Below are 22,689 nucleotides of genomic sequence, written 5' to 3'. Positions count from 1 at the left end.
GTGTTAAACACAACAGATTTGTAGAAATGTAGAAATACCTCTCAAATGTAGACAACTCCCATTGTGAGCACAAGCTTCCTGTCACGTATGTCGTACATGCGGGTGCCACCAGCTCACATGCGAGCTGACACTCGCATGTTTTTGTTTTACTTCAGAGAGCACATGTTCAATAGCAGTACAAATGTTGAATGGCTGTTAAAAGTACCAGTCATCACAATGGCTGATGATTTCAATGCAATGTAATTCAATTTTTGTTAGTTTTTTTTCAGAATTTACTGGGTTGTAAATATATTTTATTCTGAAGCAATAGTCTCACCAGTGTTCAATCAGCTTTGAACATAATAATATTAAAGATATTTAAATCTGCATATCTTTGATATTTTTACCTTTTATGAAGGGCATTTTCCCATAATCTTATTAAATATAGGCTATGCTTCAGCTTTCATTTTATATTCTTAAATTTGATCTATAAATTAAATTAGAATAAGACACTGTAGGGCTGTTGCCAATCAAATTAAATAATTTACACTGAAAAATGTTATGAGATTGTTTTAAATATTTTTGAATATACAAATAAGAAATGTTGGAAAGAAAACATTAAACTAAACCACCAGTAGGTGGCAGAATGTAAACGTTGTTGTTGCGGGAATATCTAAATTTTACCCGGATACAGCAATGCTTTTTTCTGATTGGCTGTTCGGTAGCTATATTTTTTATTTGATTGGCTGGTGCGTGGCAGGGCCTTCTGAACTCTATGTGGAAATCGAGTGCACAACTGATGCTTGCTGGCGCAGTAAATCACTCCAGCGAGAGAATAACAGATCTACACTCGAGGAAACGGCAGCCCGCGAGCTCCTTTTAAACCCGTGTGCGTGCATGACATCTCCTCTACGCGCAAATCAAGCCCTTGCGAGCTTGGACACTACTCGCAGCACGCGTGTCATCATTCCCCCCACTCACGCTCGAGCTTCTATTTTGTTCGCACAAAAACTTTTTATTTTTGCCAGTCGTGGGGCAGGACTTTACTTATTTCATTGTAACCTGAAATGTCACTGGTCAATCCCGTTTTTCCGGAAGTCAGTTGTGAATGGACGCCTTTTGTAAAACATGCAAAAGACATGGCTTCATCGACGGACCAGATGCAAGAGAGTTGAACTTTATTTACTGACCGATTGCATTATTAATATAATATGTCCTTACCAGATACTATATTAACTTTATTTATTATTTTTATGGAGCTGTAGCTACTGGGGAAAATGAGAATACATATTGTTGTAGTTCACCGCTACATTACCACTATACTTCCACTAAATCTATGTTGTTTACCCAGCCACAATTATATCACTTCAGAAATGTGAAAAGTGTCCATTAAATAGTTGTAACTATGATTCTAAATTCAAAATTGCTTCATGTTGCTTTGGATGAAAGATAAATCACTTGTTCATTTCAGTAAGCAAGAGTTGTGTGCTTTTTCTTATCATTCTTTGTCAGTTTTGAGTGGTTAATATATTTTCCATTAAATAAAGTATAAAAGGGTTTCAGCACTAACCCATTGAAATGTTGCAGTTACAGTTACAGTACAAAGCATGAATGATCATACCCATTTTTATTAATAATAATAAGAACAATTATTGAAAAAAATAAGAATCATATTTACAGCTATTTAATAACTTTCCACATTTATGAAGTTCTCAGAACTAGTAAATAACGGACCCCAGTGCAGCCACAAATATATTAACTAACTATAATAGGCCTACTGTAATTAAGACATATATTCAACAAATGTATTAAAAACAGAAAGACGCTGTAGTTTCAGCCTTATGGCTACTCAAAGGCCGCGGAAACATGGCCAGTGGATTCGTTACGCACGTCAATTTATTCCCGGCGTTTCTGGTTTGCTTCTAATTTATTAAATAAACAGGCAATTAGTTGATGAAACATAGACAGTAAAAGAAATGGACAGAGCGAACCCATAGACTTCAACGGAGATAATTGAAGTCAGATAGAAGCACTCACTTCCTGATGGCTGATGTACTGCGCAGCCTCAGACTGAGCTTGACGACGTAGATGTGACGTGAGCAACCTGTCCGACATTGGCAAATCTTCTAGTAGTTGTGCAAAGTGAAATCTGAATCACCGAATCTTGCAGAGACAGAGTAAATAGAGCCTCCACGTCCCCCCGATTGCCTCATAGACAGTAAAAGATTGCCTACGAGCTTCTCCTCGGGTCTATACCGTAATTTGCTCAACAGCGCGACACAGTCGCGTGGTTATGACGCAATCGTTAGCCTATATTTTACAAAAACAGCTTCAACGGGGCGATAGTGTAAGATACAAGGTAATGGAGCCTTTTATACATTGTCGTGTTTGTTTAGAAATAAACAATGGACGAATGGAGTCTTTAAACGCCTCAGATGTAAAGATATTCACTGTCAAAGTGAGGCCAAAATGAATGGGAGTCAATGGGATGCTAACAGCAGGTGATGGATTGGTTAGCAATGGCCTATGGAAGGTACGGTTTCCGGGGTCTGGATTACCCCCTTGGCTGCGAGTCGTGTCCAAGCTCGCAAGGGCTTGATTTGTGCGCAGAGGAGATGTCATGCGCGCGCACGGGTTTAAAAGGAGCTCGCGGGCTGCCGTTTCCTCATGTGTAGATCTGTTATTCTCTTGCTGGAGTGATTTACTGCGCGAGCAAGCATCAGTTGTGCGCTCGGTTATTAATGGCATTAAAATGCCGCCATAGATTCCTCTTAATAGCGGCGCAACTTGGTGGGCATTATCCTGGAAATTTCTTTGCGTGAGAAATACAAGGTGTGGCATGTGAGCGTGTGAACGGGTTGAAATGCGTGTGTCTCATGCCCAATGCGTGAGACTTGAGAGCCCTGGCTTCCTTATATACATCTTACGAGGGGTAAGTGGTGAACCCTGCTGTGCTCCTGTTTTGCAAAATAACAATTGAAGATAACATGTACCATACAAGGAGGCAAAAACCATCTCTCATCTCTAGGCCCCGGACAGACCACAGCCACTTCAGAAACAGCAGGATGTAGACATGTAACACCTTTTGTTTGCAAACACAATTTTAGCTTGTCTCGTCTGACACATGTTGTAATGCAAACACATACATAATATAAAATAAACATTCTGCATAAAGCAAAATTAATTTCCACTACACTTTGGCATTCACTATAGGTGTAATGATATATCGTTATTCGATGTATCGCGATATAAAAATGTGCCGATATGTATCGTTGATGTAAACAATATCATTTGCGATATATTGTTTTATCCAAGGCTCAAATTACTGTATTTATAAGGTATAATTCAACCAAAAATGTAATCTCTGTCATCATGTGCTCACTCTCATGCCGTTTCATTTTAACTTTCAAACACAAATGAAGATAAAGGCAGAATTACAATTTTTGGATGAGCTAAACATTTACAGTTTGGGAATAGTCTTTTTGACATGTTTTTTGAAACATTTGAAGCGCTTTAGACGGTTTATTCTTAAATATGTATAGTGCATTAATAGCGGGACATAGCGAGCACCTGGAGAGATGCTGCCTGCACTGAAAGCGCGAGTAATGCGTAAAACAATTATGTTTACAGAGTTTCAGTGACATCACTTCAATAAACTAATGTTGAATATAATGTATAATTGGGGAATATTTTTGGGTCCTGATAATAACACAATAATAATATTATTTTAATAATAATAAAAAAGTAATTAAAAAAAAACAAATTTTGAGCATTAACACAAAATGTGTAAGCATGATGTGTGGAGCTGAAGGTGTCGTGCTTTATCAGTGCTGGCACACTTGGCATTGCTTGAGAATCTCAGGTGAGAGTGTGTCTGCAGAGAGCGTCGTGTTTGATGAGAGTAATGAAAGGAAAGGTTGTGCATGAGAGTAGATGAGATCTTTTGATATAGCACATACAATAGAACATCCATACAGAGACATTTAATAACTCGTCATACAATTTCCGCTTGTGACTATATTTTATTTACTTGTGTATTTTCAAATAGTGTCTTGTTTATTTGTATAAAGTGCCTGGTAACAGCTAAACCTTTTTCTCATGTCCAACAGCGGTGAGTCAGTGAAGGACGATGGCATCTGCTGATCAGCATCACAACACACTAGATGAGTCAGAAGACAAGAAAGGTAATGAAGGAAAGAATATCAGTAATGTTAAAGTTGTCATTGAGGAAATGTGATTAATCTCTGTCTCTGTTCCAGTGGAGATGAGCAGCAGCGCTAGCACTGGAGTCCGTGTTGATGCTCAGACGGGAGCGACTGTAAATGCTCCTGCACTCGCTGGAAACACCATCACATCAATGACCATCAACTACAACACTGCTGGAAACGGTACTGTCACTATAGCTGTGCTTCAGTGGTGTAATGTAACAAAGTAATAATACTGTTACAGTACTTGAGTATTTTTGGGAGAATCTGTACTTTACTTGAGTTTTTATATTTTTTACTCCACTACATTTCCTAAATAAAATGTATACTTTTACTCAAAGCATATTCGTTACTTACTACAAAATAAATTCAGAAAAATGCAAGAAAGCATGTGCAAACAAGTGCTCGCTCAAGCACAGTTGATTTCATTGTCCGCGTTGCGTCCGGTGCTGTAGCGCTGACACGTGAGGCTGTGCACTGAGAGCGGGACTCTCTTAAACTGATTTAAAACATAGACAACAAAACGGTGTGTTATACACTACAGTACACGTTTATGTTCTGTTTTGTCGTTTCTGTCATGTCTATATTAGTTCTCATTAGTTGCTTTGGTGTCTGATTAATTAATGTCCAGCAGCCATATCACCCTGCAGCCCAAGACTGGTTTCCCACTGAAGCTAAGCAGGGCTGAGCCTGGTTAGTACCTGGGAAAACCAGGAAGCTGCTGGTAGAGGTGTTAGTGAGGCCAACAGGGGGTGCTCACCCTGTGGTCTGTGTGGGTCCTAACACTCCAGTATAGTGATGGGGACACTATACTGTAACAAGCACCGTCCTTCAGATGAGACGTTAAACCGAGGTCCTGACTCTCTGTGGTCATTAAAAAATCCCAGGATGTCCTTCGATAAAGAGTAGGGGTGTAACCCCGGCATCCTGGCCAAATTTGCCCATTGGCCCTCTCCATCATGGCCTCCTAATCATCCCCAAAATACAGATTGGCTTCATCACCCTGTCTCCTCTCCACCAATCAGCTGGTGTGTGGTGGGCGTTCTGGCGCAATATGGCTGCCGTCGCATCATCCAGGTGGATGCTGCACATTGGTGGTGGTTGAGGAGATTCCCCCTTCTATACGTAAAAGCGCTTTGAGTGCCTAGAAAAGCGCTATATAAATGTAACAAATTATTAATTAATTATAATTATGTCTGTCCAGCTGTTCCTGTTTAGTGTCCTTGTGTACTATGTGTCTTTATGCACCCCGTTCTGTTCTGTCCTCGTCGGTTATTGTCTGTGTGAACGTGGTCGTAAACCTTCTGAGTTTGCTATTTTGATTAAAGACTTTGCATCTATCAACATCTACATTATCGTGTGCTTTCTAAGCCATCCAACCCGTGACAGTTTTCCTATCACTGTAAAGTTATTAATTCATTGACGAGATGCAGCATTAATGCCGTCGAAGCTGAGAGGATGCTAGCATTAGTACCTCAAGCTGTTAAAACAACGTGACAAAACACACGAAAGTCTGATCCAGATGTTTAAGGTCATGTTTGTTAGCATCTATTTCGCTTAGTTTATATCCAGCTGGACGCTTTTATGCAGTCGTTATGCAGTGAAGTGTCATATTTAAAGCTATTGACACGAGAAAGCAAACTGTATCGTCATGCAGCCGACAGAAACATACATCAGAAACGCATTCGATCAAGGTCCCTTTATATAAAGTCTTTGATTCTTTGAGTCACTGTAACATTTTGATTAGATGACCATCAAGTGTTCTAAAATAGAGTCACATGTTATTTTATTCTATTTGAGAACACTTGCGTGTAAAATGGACCTTTACGAAAACTCTTCTCCGGATTCAGAAACACTTCGTATACCACGGATTCGGTAGTTAAACGTGTGTATAGTATTAATGAATCCAAACATTCGTAAATAGGACGCACATGCACGCTCATTCATAATTAGCCCATGAGTTACAACTACGCAAATTACGTGTCCAGGAACGCTGTGAAATCTTCTGGACTTCCTTCTGGTTTGACTCCAGTATATTGCATAAGCTAAAGAGATTTATGCCTAGCATATGCCTAACAATAAATATCAAATTATGTGTGTCCACCAAAGCATTTTAGCAAGATAAAAAATGCCAGGTGCTCTTCTGAAACGGCCAGCGGGTGGCACTTTTCCAGCTGAGATACTTTGGTTGCTATGATACCAAATACCCATGGCAGTAATGTGTTACTAGTATCTCATTTTGAAGAATATTACTGAATATAAAAATGCAGTAACCAGCAATATTAACGTCTCGGTTACGTATGGTAACCCTCGTTCCCTGAAGGAGGGAACGGAGACGTACGTCGGTATTACCGACGAATTGGGATCACTTTAGAGAGCCCCTATCAGCTTCGAGATTTAGAGAACAGGCCAATGGGCCATTGGCGTGCGAGATTTGCATCTCGCGCTCCGCCCCGCGCCGCGGGTATAAACAGGAAGCGAGAGCACTGACGTTTTTCACTGAGGAGCCGAACTAGTGACTCGGCCATGCAGTGATGGTAAGGAACTGTGGCGACGGGACGTACGTCTCCGTTCCCTCCTTCAGGGAACGAGGGTTACCATACGTAACCGAGACGTTCCCTTTCAGTCGGTCACTACGACGTACGTCGGTTTTACCGACAAATTGGGATCCCTATAGAAAACGCCACAGTTACTACCACTTCTAGCGCCCAGCGAGAGCCCCTCAGACCCCGTTCTGATGCGGGCGGGGAGATTCATGCAGGGAGAGTCACACTGCTGTTCCGCAAGACCCATTCAGCAGACTTATTGGATAACGCTGGGAAAGCGTGCCCGAAGGATGCTGCGGGAGCCACATCATGCCCGGAGGGAGTTACCATGTGGAGAGAACACGTATGGGCTGGCCGTGGGCAGCACAACATACAGAAGTCCCAGAGGTAGCCCCGGCCTATACAGGCGGGGGACGACACCGAACTGAGACGGCAGAGGAACTCTGCCAAGGGAAAGACACGAGCTCGCCGTAGGGAGCTGTACCGTGGAGAATACACGTATGGGACCGCCGTAGGGGTCACGACATACGGACCCCAGTCCGACACAAGTTCCACCAATGCATACAAGTGCCAGACTTGGCGTCGGACGCTCCGCCACATCCGACTGCCGAGGGGTGCGGAGGACTCAACAGCGTTCGCCAATCCTGGGGATCTCGACTGGAGAAATAAGCGCACGTATCCGTTCCATGGGGAAGGGAATGGCGCAGCAAGCCGACACTTAGAACGGGCACTTGAGTGAAGCTGACTATGGGAAGCGAGCACACGAGAAGCCACCGGTTCTACACGTAGGCTATAAAACCTAGCGAACGTGTTAGGTGTCGCCCAGCCCGCAGCTTTACAATATCTGTCAGCGAGGCGCCACGAGCCAGCGCCCAGGAAGAAGCAACACCCCTAGTGGAGTGGGCTCTCAACCCGAGCGGGCAGGGCACGTCTTGGGCTTCATAAGCCAAGACGATGGCATCCACTATACAGTGGGCCATCCTCAGCTTGGAGACAGCCTTTCCCTTCTGCTGTCCTCCGTAACAGACGAAGAGCTGCTCTGAGGTCCTAAGCTTTGCGTTCTGTCAACATAGGGCGTGGGCGTGAACTGGACAGAGAAAAGCCAGGGCTGGGTCTGCCTCCTCCGAAGGCAGCGCTTGCAGCTTGGTCCCGGAAGGGAGTAGTGGGAACCTTGGCACATATCCAGGCCGGGGTCTCAGGGTTACCTGAGAGTCACCTGGCCCGAATCCCAGGCACGATTCGTCGACCGAAAATGCCTGCAGGTCCCCTACCCTCTTGATGGAGGCCAACGCAGTCAGGAGTATTGTCTTTTACGACAGAACTTTCAACTCAGCTGACTGCAGAGGCTCAAAGGGTTGTCTCTGTAGTGCAGTCAGCACCAGAGTCAAGTCCCAAGAGGGTATAGAGGGAGGGCGAGGCGGATTTAATCTCCTCGCCCCCCTCAGGAACCTGACGATCAGATCGTGCTTGCCTAAGGACTCACCATTAACCAGGTCATGATTGCGGCTATAGTGGCAACACACACCTTGAGGGTGGAGGGAGACAGCTTTCGCTCCAACCCGTCTTGAAGAAAAGAAAGAGAGCACAGATCTGAAGCAGCAGGTGAAGCGGCAGGTCAAATACCTGTCTCTTCTTTTATACACATATCCTTTTCAAATATTCTTTTTATTATATCCATAACCTGAATAATCAAGGATAATCAAAATAAATATCTCTTTCTCTGCTTTCATATGTAATCTAGAGATGATTGTAATTCTGTGTGATTTCATACCTTTATATATTTAGTTTGAGGATGATTTTGTAGTATTAAACTAGTCTCCCCAGATGCTCTGGGGTGACCTCCAGCCATGTATGGCTCCCTCTCGCGATAGTTATGACGGAGTCGTTGTTTGGGTATTGAGTGTTCTCTAGATAAGCGGTCATAATCCCCTGACATTAACTAGAGTGTGATACCCTAGTGCTTGTATGTGTGTGCATCTTTACAAGTTCTGTGCAGGTTTGTTGGAGCTATCTGATCGGGGCCTGACCCCCCTCCCGACAGGCAGGCGCCCTTTACAACGTCCGAGGCCAATCTTACCCTTGTGGGATTGATGTTGTGACGAGCATCCTGACTAAACTACGCCATTCCGGCATATCTATACAGGGAGTGCAGAATTATTAGGCACGTTGATTTTCTGATCATATTTTTTTTCCAGGCACATTTGACCAATTCCAAACCACAGTAATCCTAATAACTACTATTGATTTAGTATTTATTAATGTATAGTGATATATAATTGTTCATGAAGGCTGGAAATGAAAATCACCTTATATTCAGGTGTGCAGAATTATTAGGCATGTTTTCTTTTACAGATAAATTGAGCCAAAAAAGAGATTTAACTCAGACTGAAAAGTCAAAAAGTATTAAATGCCCATGAGAAGGATGCAATACTAATGCAATACTAGACATTGCAGTTAAGGCGTGACCATTGGACAGTGAAATGCTCGTTGGGTCAGCAGGATCTGACAAAAACAGGTGGTGAAGAAAAGACACCTGTTAACTGCAAAAAAATTAAGAATTAAGGTGAAGAATTAAGGGTGAAACCATCAGGAACCCTTTAGTCTCCAGCGCCACCATTTTCCAAAGCTGCAACCTACCTGGAGTCTCCAGAAGTGCAAGGTGTCAGGATCTCAGAGACTTCAGTTAGGTAAAGAATCCTAAAAAATGACCCCCACTAGATAAGAATCACAAGCTGAAGTGTTGTAAAATACATGAAGAAGGTTTTTTTATAGGCTTTATGGACAGATAGGTTGAGAATGACTCTTGAAGGACCAGCACCACATCCTCTAGTACCACTGTTTGAAGAATTCATCTGCCAGAATCTGGCAGTACGTTTTGGGAGTTCATTTTTAGTCCATCTCTGCAAAACGGACTTCAGGATGGACTAAAATGAACTCCCAAAACGTACTGCCAGATTCTGGCAGATGAATTCTTCAAACAGTGGTACTAGAGGATGAGGAGCTGGTCCTTCAAGAGTCATTCTCAACCTATAAAACCTATAAAGCCTATAAAAAAGCAGGCTTCATGTATTTTACAACACTTCAGCTTATGATTCTTATTTAGTGGGGGTCCTTTTTTAGGATTCTTTACCTAACTGAAGTCTCTGAGATCCTGACACCTTGCACTTCTGGAGACTCCAGGTAGGTTGCAGCTCTGGAAAATGGTGGCGCTGGAGACTAAAGGGTTCCTGATGGTTTCACCCTTAATTCTTCACCTTAATTCTTAAAGGTCCCATGGCATGAAATTTTCATTTTATGAGGTATTTCAACATTAATATGAGTTCCCCTAGCCTGAATATTGTCCCCAAGTGGATAGAAATGTTGATCGGTGTAAACCCGAGTTCTGGCTGTCTTTCTCTGCCTTTGAGAAAATGACAGGCCAGGCGAGCCAATCCTGAAGTCTCCTGGTTTGACGTCCAAGCAGGAACGGTTACCTCCCTTTCCTCCACCCAGAGAATCTGGCACGCCCATGCAAACACTCGAGAGATCATGGGTTGTGAACGAGTGAACGCTGGCAGTTTCTCAGTGTTTGGATGTACAAATGAAAACAGAAGTCTTTTTTTCAGTTCCTTCTGATCTGTGATCAGTGATATCTTATGTGTAGCTAATTATTTATTATTCGTGCACACACTGCGGCTTCTCTCTCTCCCGACAGAACGGTGTTTTCTATCTTGTGAGTCAGTGTTTTTGTACGTCCTCGTCGCGTCTATCTGTTCTTAAATGTGCATACAGTCGGGAGTTTCTGCTCAACATCGGAGATAAACCTCACGCACGCCGAAGCTCGGGCTTCAACATCCCCGACCCCCAGTACTGCATCTGGCCCACAGCGGAGAGCGGAGGCACCAAACGCGGCGTGAGATTAAGCAGAAGGGGGGTAAGCGTGAGGGTATCCGGCTAGGCTAGCCAGCTTTCCCCACAATAAACTGGATTACATTCGATTACTGCTGTTGTGTCTTTGTTTGCGCTGTGTAAGTTACTCAATGCGCGTCACTGACGCTTTTGATATGATTGGAACATATCTAGAAATAATGCTTTAATCAAACTTACTAACTCGTTCATCTCGCTGTAATGGTAACTTACATTGCATGTGTTACAAAGTTGGTAGAATAATGATGAAGACGGACTCGGCGTGACTGGGACTCGTGTTTATTCAGAACTCTCAGACACAAACACAATAAACTCGCGCTGACAGACAGCGCTCTCACAACTCAGTAGTTACTATAAATAACTTTGTTAGCAATCGCTCCGTCTCCGTGATGTCCGGTTCGCGAACGAATCATTCTTTTGAATCGGTTCTTTTTAGTGAACCGAACCAGTTCACCAAATCGGACTGAATCGTTCTAAACAGTTCGCGTCTCGAGTCAGTGCTGATCCTAGAAGTTACTAACTTTCTGTTACTAAAGTTACTAACTTTCTGACATGAGTGACAGCCCCTCCGACTAGAAATAAACTAATAACCTGAAGTATATTCTAGTAACTACAACAGTTCACCCTGAACTGAGACATGCTGAGAGAACTGATGAGAAGTGAACTCAGGTCCATCCGTCTCTCTGGCAGCAGCTCGTGCGTCGTAGACCTCGTTAAACCACGCCCCTCCGCTCATTTCAAATGCAAAGATGTCAGCCAATCACAACAGTGGGCGTTTTTACTGAAGTCTCACAGCTGACACGCCTCTTGAAACAGGGCAGTCAGCCACAGGGCAAACAGCAGTATAGACAAAATGCCTTTTATTTCTAAATTATGACATTTTATGATGTAAAAATCATACTAACAATATAAGTACACCTCAGGAAACACTATAAAAATAATAGAAAAATGCCATGCCATGGGACCTTTAATTCTTTTGCGGTTAATAGGTGTCTTTTCTCCGCCACATGTTTTTGTCTGACCCTGCTGACACAACGAGCATTTCACTGTCCAATGGTCACGCCTTAACTGCAATGTCTAGTATTGCATTAGTATTGCATCCTTCTCATGGGCATTTAATACTTTTTGACTTTTCAGTCTGAGTTAAATCTCTTTTTTGGCTCAATTTATCTGTAAAAGAAAACATGCCTAATAATTCTGCACACCTGAATATAAGGTGATTTTCATTTCCAGCCTTCATGAACAATTATATATCACTTATACATTATTAAATACTAAATCAATAGTAGTTATAATGATTACTGTGGTTTGGAATTGGTCAAATGTGCCTGGAAAAAAAATATGATCAGAAAATCAACGTGCCTAATAATTCTGCACTCCCTGTACATGTGTGACAAATGTTTAGACTTTTAGGTCTCCGTAGCGAATTAAGGCTTAGGCCATCTGTTATTGTTGATGTAATCAATGTCCTTGTAACCAGTATAACTGGTGGGGCAAAATTCTCTGTGAGTTAGAGTCTGGCCGGCGATTCCACGAGAGACTTTGGCGCTGGCTTCTGCTGATGAAACTGCAAACTATTCTTCAGTAAATATGTCTTTAATTAATCTAACTCTTGACTCCTGGTCTTCATTCAACATATCTGGTCTCTGGGTCTAAAACTGTGTCCCCAACAGATCTGACCGAACACTTTCGGGGGTCTTCTCGGTGAGTAGAGCACCAGTCGACGAACAGGTTCCACTTCAACGCATATAGCCGTCTCGTAGAGGGGGCTCTGGCGGAAGTGATGGTGTCAACTACCGCTTGCGGTAGGTCACCTAGAACCTCCGCATCCCGTCCAGGGACCAGACATGGAGTTTCCAGAGGTCCGGACGCGGGTGCCACAGGGTGCCGCATCTCTGAGTCAGGAGGTCCTTCCTCAGAGGAATGGGCCAAAGAGGTGCTGTCGCGAGGAGCACTAGTTCCGGGAACCAAGTCCTGTTGGGCCAGTACGGAGCTACCAAGAGGAGCTGCTCCTCGTCCTCCCTGACCTTGCACCGTGTCTGTGCAAGAAGGCTCACTGGGGGGGGAACGCATATTTGCGTAGGCCCTGGGGCCAGCTGTGTGCCAGAGCATCCGTGCCGAGGGTTCCCCCGGTCAGGGAATAGTACCACTGGCAGTGGGTCGTGTCGGGGCGGCAAACAGATCGATCTGTGCGGCCCCAAGCGACTCCAAATCAGCTGGACCACCTGAGGGTGGAGTCTCCACTCCCCGGGCAGCACGGGCAACCGTGACAGCTCGTCGGCCGCACGATTGAGCGGGCACGGAATGTGGATGGCACGAAGGGACCTCAGATGCTTCGGACTCCACAGAAGGAGATGGCGGGCAAGTTGGGACATGCGGCGGGAGCGTAGACCACCCTGTTTGATGATGTACGCAATGGCCGCAGTGCTGTCCGTCCGGATCAGAACGTGCTTGTCTTTGAGCGACCCTTTGAGGTGGCTGAGAGCAAGACGAACTGCCAGCAACTCCAGGCAATTGATATGCCATTGCAGTTGGGGCTCCGTCCACAGACCCGATACTGCAAGCCCGTTGTACGTGGCACCCCAGCCCGTGGATGAGGCATCCGTGGAGACAACAGAATGCCTGGACACTTGTTCTAGAGGCACTCCTGCCCGTAGAAATGAAGGGTCCAACCACGGGCTGAAGGTTTGGCGGCATCTCTGCGTCACTTGGACACGGAGGGACCCGCTGTACCACGCCCATCTCGGGACTCGGTCGTGTAGCCAGTGTTGAAGCGGTCTCATATGGAGCACCCCTAGTGGCGTTACTGCGGCTGCTGCTGCCATATGCCCCAGGAGCCTCTGAAATTGTTTCAGTGGAACCGCTGTACTGCGTTAACATTCTGAACGGCATCCTGTGGAGGGAACAGTTCAAGTAAGGCAGGTCCAAGATTGGCCGTAACCCGCCGCCTTTCTTGGGTACAATGAAGTACAGGCTGTAGAACCCGGACTTCATATCGGCTGGAGGGACCGGCTTTATCGCGTCCTTCGCCAGTAGGACAGCGATCTCCGCCTGAAGCACGGGGGCATCCACCCACGCAATAGACGTGAAGTGAACGCCCCCGAACTTGGGCGGACGCCGGGCGAACTGAATCGCAAGCCGAGTCTGATGGTACAGATGACCCAGCGAGACGGGCTGGGGAGCGCTAGCCAGGCCCCCAGAGACCGAACAAGCGGGGTAATCGGTACCACAGACGTACCCGCAGCAGGGCACCGAGGCGGAATGCAGGGACCCCAGGACGACATGGGAGTGGTCCGTGTAGGGGTCTGGGTCTGACACACGACATGCATCCGCTGAGGGGGTGTGCGAGTGTGGGAAGGCCGCTTGAGTGCGTTCCCACAGCCGGCACCCCCTGCTGGCAATTTGGAGAGGCACCAGAGGCTGACAAGGTATGGGAGCGTTGTACACCGCCCAGCGCGCTCTCCAAATGAAGGAGGGGCTGAGCGTGGCAAGGCTTTGTGGTGTTGCACACGGTCTGCCTCACCTCCTTCCTCAGCGGGGAACAAGAGCGGCGAGGCTTAGCGTCGCGCACTGTCGTCAACACACCGCTGAGAAGAGAGGAATGAGAGTGGCGAGGCTTGTAGCGTCACACACTGCCATTCTCGCCCTCTTGTGGAGAGGGGAATGAGGGCGGCGAGGCTTGTAGCGTCACACGCTGCCATTCCTGAACTCCCGAGACCCAGAGATATTGGAACTGTTCTTCTTTTTTTTTTTTTTTTATATATATATATATATATATATATTTTTTTTTGGGTACCACTGGCTGTTTTTAACCCCAGTGGCGGAATAGAATTACTAATGGTTTTCACCCGGCCCTCCTCCGGGGGAAGAACAGTTCCGAACCAAATCCAGGTCAATGGTGTTTCTGGACATCGTCTAGCCAAGGGCCAGCGCTGTGCGCAGCTCAACCTCGGCTGAGAACTACCCTCGTGCCCTAAGCAGGGCGGAGGTGGCACTGCCACCCCACCGATGAGGGTAGTGAGAGAGAGTAAAACTTTATACAGATTATGGCCCTATTGGTGTTCCATATTTTGGCACCAATAGTTCCACAATGCAAAAGCCTTCCAATGCACATCCGGGAAAGGCAAGGGGCAGGCAAGGCGATTTATGCTTTGCACTATGCCTCAGCCACCCGGGAAAGCATGGCTGTCGAGTATGAATCGGATTCAGCACGAGCGCCCACTATTATAGTGGGAATCTCAGCATCATCTTCATTTTCAACACATAACAGCCCTCTCTCCGATGCAGCGATTGACATCTGTCCTCTGCTAGAGCCCCAAACGAAACGCTAGGTCCCTTTTTTATTTTTTTATTTTTTTTAAGGACCAGCAATCCAATCTGTAAGCAGACATGTGAGACAGTGGGCGTGGCCGTGAGACGGCACACGGCGTGCTGAACACTCAAGCCCTTATGAAAAATGCAAGACGAACAGCGCGCCGACGTGGCTATGCTCTCATTAGAGAGCATAGACCACCCACAAACACAGTCTCAACATGCGTACGCGCTGAGTTACGTGCGCTGAGCTGCCGTGGCAACCCGCGCTGTCACCCGGCACCCAGATGGCACACGGCGCGCTGAACACTCAAACCCTCACGCGGAAGGCGAGATGACCAGCGCGTCGACGTGATCCCGTTCCCCTGAGAGAACACAGATCACCCACGACACAGTCTCAACATTTTTATGCGAGAGGGATCGTGGCCGTCAGGACAGGAAACAACCGCATCCAGAAACGCACGAGTGGAATGACATCTTGAAAAAGACGCAGTGTCGCACCCGTGTTGCTCTTTTGTGAGGAAACGCTCTTTAAACAGTGCTGAAGCACCCAGGGGAAGACCCCGGCAACACACAGGTGGTAAGTGCAGTCCTGTGGTGCACTCACTGAAACAAACGCCCTCACCAAACTGTGAGATTTTTGCTGTGAGAACAGCAGTTTGTTATGCTGATGCAGCGGTGAACATGCGGTCGCGCTGATTGTGCCTTTTCGCCAACACAGAGCGTCCTTCTCGTTCTCTGGAGCATCTCTCTGGCAGATAGGCTTTCTTTTAGAAAAGCAGGCTTGCTTCATCAACGGCGTTCGGCTCCGAAGTGAATGACGTCAGTGCGATGCTCTCGCTTCCTGTTTATACCCGCGGCGCGGGGCGGAGCGCGAGATGCAAATCTCGCATGCCAATGGCCCATTGGCCTGTTCTCTAAATCTCGAAGCTGATAGGGGCTCTCTAAAGTGATCCCAATTCGTCGGTAATACCGACGTACGTCGTAGTGACCGACTGAAAGGGAACTCATTATTAACGCAATATTAATCCATTGTTGCTCAGTCATTGTACAAGTGGGATGATTGGTCGGTGTAGCATTCGTCCCGCCCCTCCTCCACTGTGATTGGACGGCTAGGTAAAAAGTGACAGTGACGAGCGCTGCCTATTACCCAAAGTTGAACAGTTGGAAAAAAAGACTGCAAACTTGTGTAATATTATTATGGTTCATAGTGCATCAACGTGCAGTCATTAGTTTTCCTAAATTAGAACACAGACCGGTCAATTGTTTTACGCACCATTTACACGTCGTAGGGAGCAGGTGTACATTTCTTTCATACCAACTAACATTTTGAAAATACGAAAATTTCCGTGAATCCGAAAAATGACGTCAGACAGGCTTTACGAACGATTTACTCACAAATTCGTTCTGCTGGTGTTTCATGAATGAGGCCCACTGTGTCTAATTTCAGTGCTCCCTCTCAGTCGTCTATGGTCTGCGTCTGCACGGCTGTGGGAATAAGCGCCACATGACAGAGTCCCAAATCTTGATTTAGTAGTATACACAATTTATACTTCCCTTAGAAAAAAGTGACAACCCATCCCAGATGCTGCCCTTCAGAGGTTGCACAGACATAAAAGCATAGAAGGAATCATTTCACAGTCTGAAATAACAAATATGGAATATAACCTTGAACAAAGAAAAACAGGAACAAGGTGGGTAGAAATAAGAGGAAAAGAAACATACAAGGAGTTGTTTTTCACTACGTTACAGAAAAATACAAAAGAGGCTGTGACATTTCTTCTCTCGTACATATTCTCTATGGTGACTGAGCATAATGAAGTGAGTGGTGACTTATATTACACTCAGGAAGAAAACTAAAGTGAGGGGTGTATGAGGCCGCTAAATCTCACAGTTCATTTTATGGTCAAATTGTACATAGGCAGACATGCTTTAGTTTTAATATTTTCTTTTGTGTATCTGTATATTTTACTCATTTTTTTCTCTCTCCTCACAGAGCCACAAACAATCCCAAAGACAGCAGAGAAACTCACAGAAGAGCAAGGTACAGTCTCAACAGTGTCGACCAACACCAATAGACATGACTGCCAGGTAGTGTTCTGTTAGCATCTGTTAGTGTTGGTCTGTTTATTTTCACCCACTCAACATGTTCATTCACTGTTTGTCATGAGCAGGAACATGATCTGGTGATTGCTCAGTGTCAGTCTGTGCAGTCTGAACTAGTCTATTTAAAGTGTTTCAGAAGTGATTTAAACAGGTCGGGTGTATTTTGAATATGGACACCAGTCCAGGGGCCTAATGTACAGAAAACCTGTGTGTTTCATCCTAAATGTCTGTGAACACACTAAAGGCAGAGTCTATGAATGGATGGTTTTTCACAATTTTCACTTTATAAATCAGAGTTAGTGTAAGATTATTTATGACTTTTTAAATCTGAACATTGCCAGGTCAGGGTGGGAGGCCTTAATATTAGAACAGAGGTTAACTGTGAGGGGTGATGTACTGTATCACCAGAACTAACCAATGAACCCTGTCCTCTGTACTGAGTTTACAAATTAGGCATTAAAACACTATATATATATATATATATATATATATATATATATATATATATATATATATATATATATATATATATATATATATATATATATATATATGGGTGCCTTGAATGCTTAAGGGTATTCACTTCCATGATTTTAATATATTTATCAATATGTAGTGAATTAAATGGAAGATCTGAGGCCTTTAGGCTGTAATACTTTCAACAGTAATTTAATTACAATATGTTGAATACATTTTCAGATCATCAGATGATGCTGATGTGACAGCTTTGTCATGTTTCTTTTTTTAAATAAAATGTTTTATTTACGTACACCAATCTTTTACAACAGATGATTTAATTCTGAAATTCTTTGAAACTCACAAAGCCAACATGAAGAAGAAAGCAGAACGTATTTTTGATTGCCAGAAAGAAAATGAAGTGCATCTCAAGGCTGTTTACACAGAACTGTTCATCACAGAGGGAGATATGAAAGATGTCAATCAGGAACATGAGATTCTGAAGATTGATGATGCTTTCAAGAACAAACAAAAACAAACACAGGACAAACCAATCCAATGCAATGATATATTTACGTTATTAATGGAAAACAATGAGGAAAAGATTGTGCTGACCAAGGGAGTCGCTGGCATCGGAAAAACTGTCTCTGTGCACAAATTCATCCTGGACTGGGCAGAAGAAACAGCCAATCAGGATATAGACTGTGTGTTCCTGCTTCCATTCCGAGAGATTAACTTAATGACAGATGAAGATTTCAGTCTCCACGAGCTTCTGCTGGAATTTTATCCTGAACTGGAGGACCTGGAGAAATCAAGGTTATATAAGAAATGTAAGCTAGCATTTATATTTGATGGACTTGATGAGAGTCGTCTGCCTTTGAATTTTAAAAGCAGAACATTGAACAATGCTGAGAAAAGATCATCTGTAGACGTGCTGTTCACAAGTCTGGTCAAAGGGAAGCTGCTTCCATCAGCTCTCGTCTGGGTGACCTCACGACCAGCAGCAGCCAATCAGATCCCTCCTCGGTATGTGGGTTTGTTCACAGAGGTGCGAGGATTCACTGACCAACAGAAGGAGGAGTACTTCAGAAAGACAATCACAGATGAGACTCAGGCCTCCAGAATCATCTCACACATTAAGACATCTCGTAGTCTCTACATCATGTGCCACATTCCGGTGTTCTGCTGGATCACGGCCACCGTACTTCAGAATATTCTCAAGGATATCAAGAACACTACAGAGAACATCAGCACAACACTCACTGAAATGTACATGCACTTCCTGCTGATACAGATGGACATGAAGAACCAGAAGTACGATGAACAAGAAGAAAGAGAATGTGAAAAGAACCTGCAATCAAATAGTGAAATGATTTTGAAGTTAGCCAAGCTAGCGTTTGAGCAGCTGAAGAAGGAAAACATTGTGTTCAAAGAGGAAGATCTGAAAGCATGTGATATTGATGTGAGTAAAGACACTGAGTTCACAGGAATGATTGCTGAGATATTTAAGAAGGAGCATGGCCTTTATGCGAGAAAAGTCTTCTGCTTTGTGCATCTGAGTGCTCAAGAGTTCCTCGCTGCAGTGCATGTGTTCCTCTGCTACCTGAAGAAGGACATGCAGGAGCTTCAGTTTTTCTTTGATGAGCCCAAAGAAAATATCACATTGCAGGAGCTACTAGAGAAGGCTGTTGATAAAGCAATGAAGAGTCAGAGAGGACATCTGGACCTGTTCCTGCGGTTTCTGATGGGAATTTCACTGGAATCCAGTCAAAACCTGCTCAAAGGCCTCTTCACAGACACTGAAGACACCACCGAGAGCATCACAAAAACAACTGAATACATTAAACAAAAACTACACAGGAACATCTCAGATGAAGCTTCAGTCAACCTATTCTACTGCTTACTTGAGCTCAATGATCATTCATTATATGAGGAAATCCAGAGATACCTCAGTTCAGATGCACATCCAGGAAAGAAACTCTCATCTTCAATGTGCACAGTGCTGGCCTATGTACTGCTGATGTCAGAGAAGGTGCTGGACGAGTTCAACCCAAAGAGGTTCACGTCATCACCAGCTGGCTACACAAAACTCCTTCCAGCTGTGAGATGCTGCAGAAAAGCCCTGTGAGTAATTTCACTGATCGTTGTTTAATCAAAAGTTTAACTCAAGTAAAAGTACACTGTTTTAAAACTACTTAATAAAGTATAATTCCTGAGAAAAACAACTCAATTACAGTAACAAGAGTATTTGTAATTTGTTACTTTACACCACTGCGTGCAGGCGGAGACAAGCTGAAAACGGAGACGTGAAGTCGGACACTTTCTGCTTCCCGTAGTGATGCTCGCACGGTGTTTGCATTAGGGGTGTGCATGAATAGTCGAATATTCAATATTCGAAAAATAAAAATACTATTCGAATTTTACTACGTTGCTTTGCTGGCCGTATATGCAGTGAATCCATGATAAATCCCTCTAAAACTCACAGTTATAACCAAATCCACTGGGTGGAGCTGTGGAGCGTGTTAATAAGTTGATTGTGCTTGGTCACCAGTGTTGGGAGCAGGCTTGTGCAAAATTCTGAATTTCAGAATTGGCCTCCATTCAATTCATGAATTGGAATTTGAATTGAATTGGCTCCGCCCCACAGGAAGTTGAATTGGAATTGGAATGACAGGAAGTGGAATTAAATTAATGACAATTTAAAGAAATTCCACACAGTCACACAACAGAAAGAATGTGTTGAATCTCACACACATTCAGTGTTAGGAAGGTTACTTTGGAAATTAAATTGCTTACTGTTATAAATTACCCATTATTAATGTGGTTTGGATTACTTTCTTTGGATTACTTTATCAATACAAAGCAATTTCCTACAATATGATTAGTAACTAATTGAATTGGACATTTTACCTCAGTAATACAACTAAATACAATTACAACAAGTTTGTAATTTAATAACATAATTTCATTACACGTAACTACACTGTAAAAAATATGACACACTAACTACTTAAAAAAATATGGTAACAACATTACACATAATACTTAAGTAGTTTATAAGTTTTTACTCTTTTTTTTTTTTTGCGGTATCTACCTGAATAAATTTTAAAAAAAATCCTAAATTATTTAGTCTATAGCACATGATGAATTTAATTTTATTAGAGGAATCTGCTTTTTTAAATTAAGTTGATTTTTTTAAAAGGTATAAATTAGAGTAAATGCAAATGACCTGTTTATATTTGACTTTGAGTTGTGTTTTACAATTAATAGACTATTTGCTGCCAGCACAAGTAGAAACAAACTTGTTATTGCACTAGCATTATCAAAGTTATTGCTCATTGATCAAAGCAACATGCTTCAAAATAATAATAATAATAATAATACTTGTAGTTATTCACATCACAACCTAACCATAAGCTCTACTCCTCTGCACAATGGTAACGATCAAAATTTAAACATAATAGAAATTCTTTCAAATGTCAAACATAACTGAACATTAAACATTAACAGATGTTTCCCTTCACTCAAAAACACATTAAATAACACTTAATTTCATAATTAACTCTCCATGTCCAGCCATATGCAAAGCATGCTGGGAACTAACAATGGTGTCTCTAAATAAAACTGCACAATTGAGCTAATGCTCTTAAAATAAATAGGTAACCTTATTTTCCTTCATTTTATCAGCTTAATCGGTTCTTCGATTGAAGCCTAAAAATTGCTTACATTTCCTTTAAAAATTTGGAAAATGTATCTCTTGGTTTTATTAGTGAAATGTTCTCAATATTTTCTATACAACACTGAACCACAATTTTCATAAGAAAATATTCACACTATTTTTAATTATCACCTTAGTGAAAATTACAAGACCCATGATTAATTTTTTTACAGTGTAGTCACTCCTCAACCCTGCAAATATTTTGTTCTAAAATATAAGGATCAAATTCTTGAAATAAATGACCCCCTCAATGTTGTTTAATTAGTTTTGTTCCAATGTTATTTTCATTTCAAAGTAATCAAAAAACACAAATTCGTTGTAAATGCAGTTATCATTCATTCCAATGCAAAACTCACTGAGCAACACTGTTTTAATCTAATTCTCAATAGCTCCTCTAATGTTTTATCATCGAGTCTGCACCATTCTGGTCTGAAGATCTTTCCTGCAACACTAAAGATTCTCAACAGGTGCAGAGGAAGCTATGGCAAGATGGACATGTATATTAATTTCTTTGAATTTTTATTGAATTTCAATTCTGTTTCCTTTAATTCAAATTCAAATTAATTCTAGATCCTGTTTTTGACATCAATTCAAATTTAAGAATGGATTACAAAAGTAATGCATTACAGTAACATATTACTTTTTGCTGTAACGCAGTATTGTAAGGCATTACTAATCAATTTTCAGTAATATTTTACTCGGTACATGTTCAGTAATGCTTGCATTACAACACACCTTTAGCCAAAAATGTAATTGGCTAATTGTAATTTTTTCACACAAAAATAATATCAACCACATGATATTATCGTTTTTTCTCAACATGAACATATGAAACAATATAAACACAATAACTAGATATAGCGACTCAAGTGTATATGTATGTTCTGCGCGATAACTGGCGTGCTCTGCTTTATTAACGTTTTTTCCCCGCTCGTGCTGCTTGCTTATAATGCTATTGTTCTTTAGGCCTATATTTTTTGTTTACACATACTGTTTAATGTTTTGAACAGAAAGAAAACCTTAAAATATAACTTAAACTTGTTGTGTATAGACTTGGTCGGCGTTGTGTCATAGCTGGGGCGTGTCGTGGGGGCGGAGTCGGCATGGGGGAAAACAGTCCATTCCCCCACAATGTAAATGCATGGGGTTAACCCAGTTTAGCCGGTGTAGAATCACTTTTTGCTTTGCCGCTCGACAGAGCAAGAGCTATAGAAAAACTGAGCCATATTGGGTCAGATTGTCCGTACAGTATCTGTGACTGATAACGACCCAACGGAATCAATGGCCAGAGATTTAATTTTCTCATCAAAATACTTCGGGCTGCTCCGCCGAACCCCAAATAGGTATGACATGCCTTGTCTTTCCATGAAGACGTTAATTCAGTGTTCCTCAATTTAATGGATTAAAAGTATGTATTGCATACATTTAACGTTTTTTCAAAAATCATAAAACGTGTCTTGTG

General features: G+C 43.0%; 1 protein-coding gene across 1 annotated transcript in view; it reads left to right on the top strand.

The window, feature by feature from the left end:
- The window catches only part of LOC307126562 (NACHT, LRR and PYD domains-containing protein 3-like), a 99,852-nt gene that overhangs the window by 9,935 nt on the left and 67,228 nt on the right, over positions 1 to 22,689 (top strand). Inside the window, exons 2-5 of the mRNA XM_079817159.1 lie at positions 4,089 to 4,163; positions 4,239 to 4,367; positions 16,944 to 16,991; positions 17,842 to 19,633. Coding sequence (XP_079673285.1) covers positions 4,109 to 4,163; positions 4,239 to 4,367; positions 16,944 to 16,991; positions 17,842 to 19,633 — 2,024 coding nt within the window. The 5' untranslated portion in view covers positions 4,089 to 4,108. The remainder of the gene's footprint in view (positions 1 to 4,088; positions 4,164 to 4,238; positions 4,368 to 16,943; positions 16,992 to 17,841; positions 19,634 to 22,689) is intronic.

The sequence above is a fragment of the Gobio gobio genome, assembly GCF_949357685.1.
Source record: "Gobio gobio genome assembly, chromosome: 5".
NCBI classification, from domain to species: Eukaryota; Metazoa; Chordata; class Actinopteri; order Cypriniformes; family Gobionidae; genus Gobio; species Gobio gobio.
Note: the sequence above shows the minus strand (reverse complement) of the source record. Positions and strands in the feature narration are given on the sequence as shown.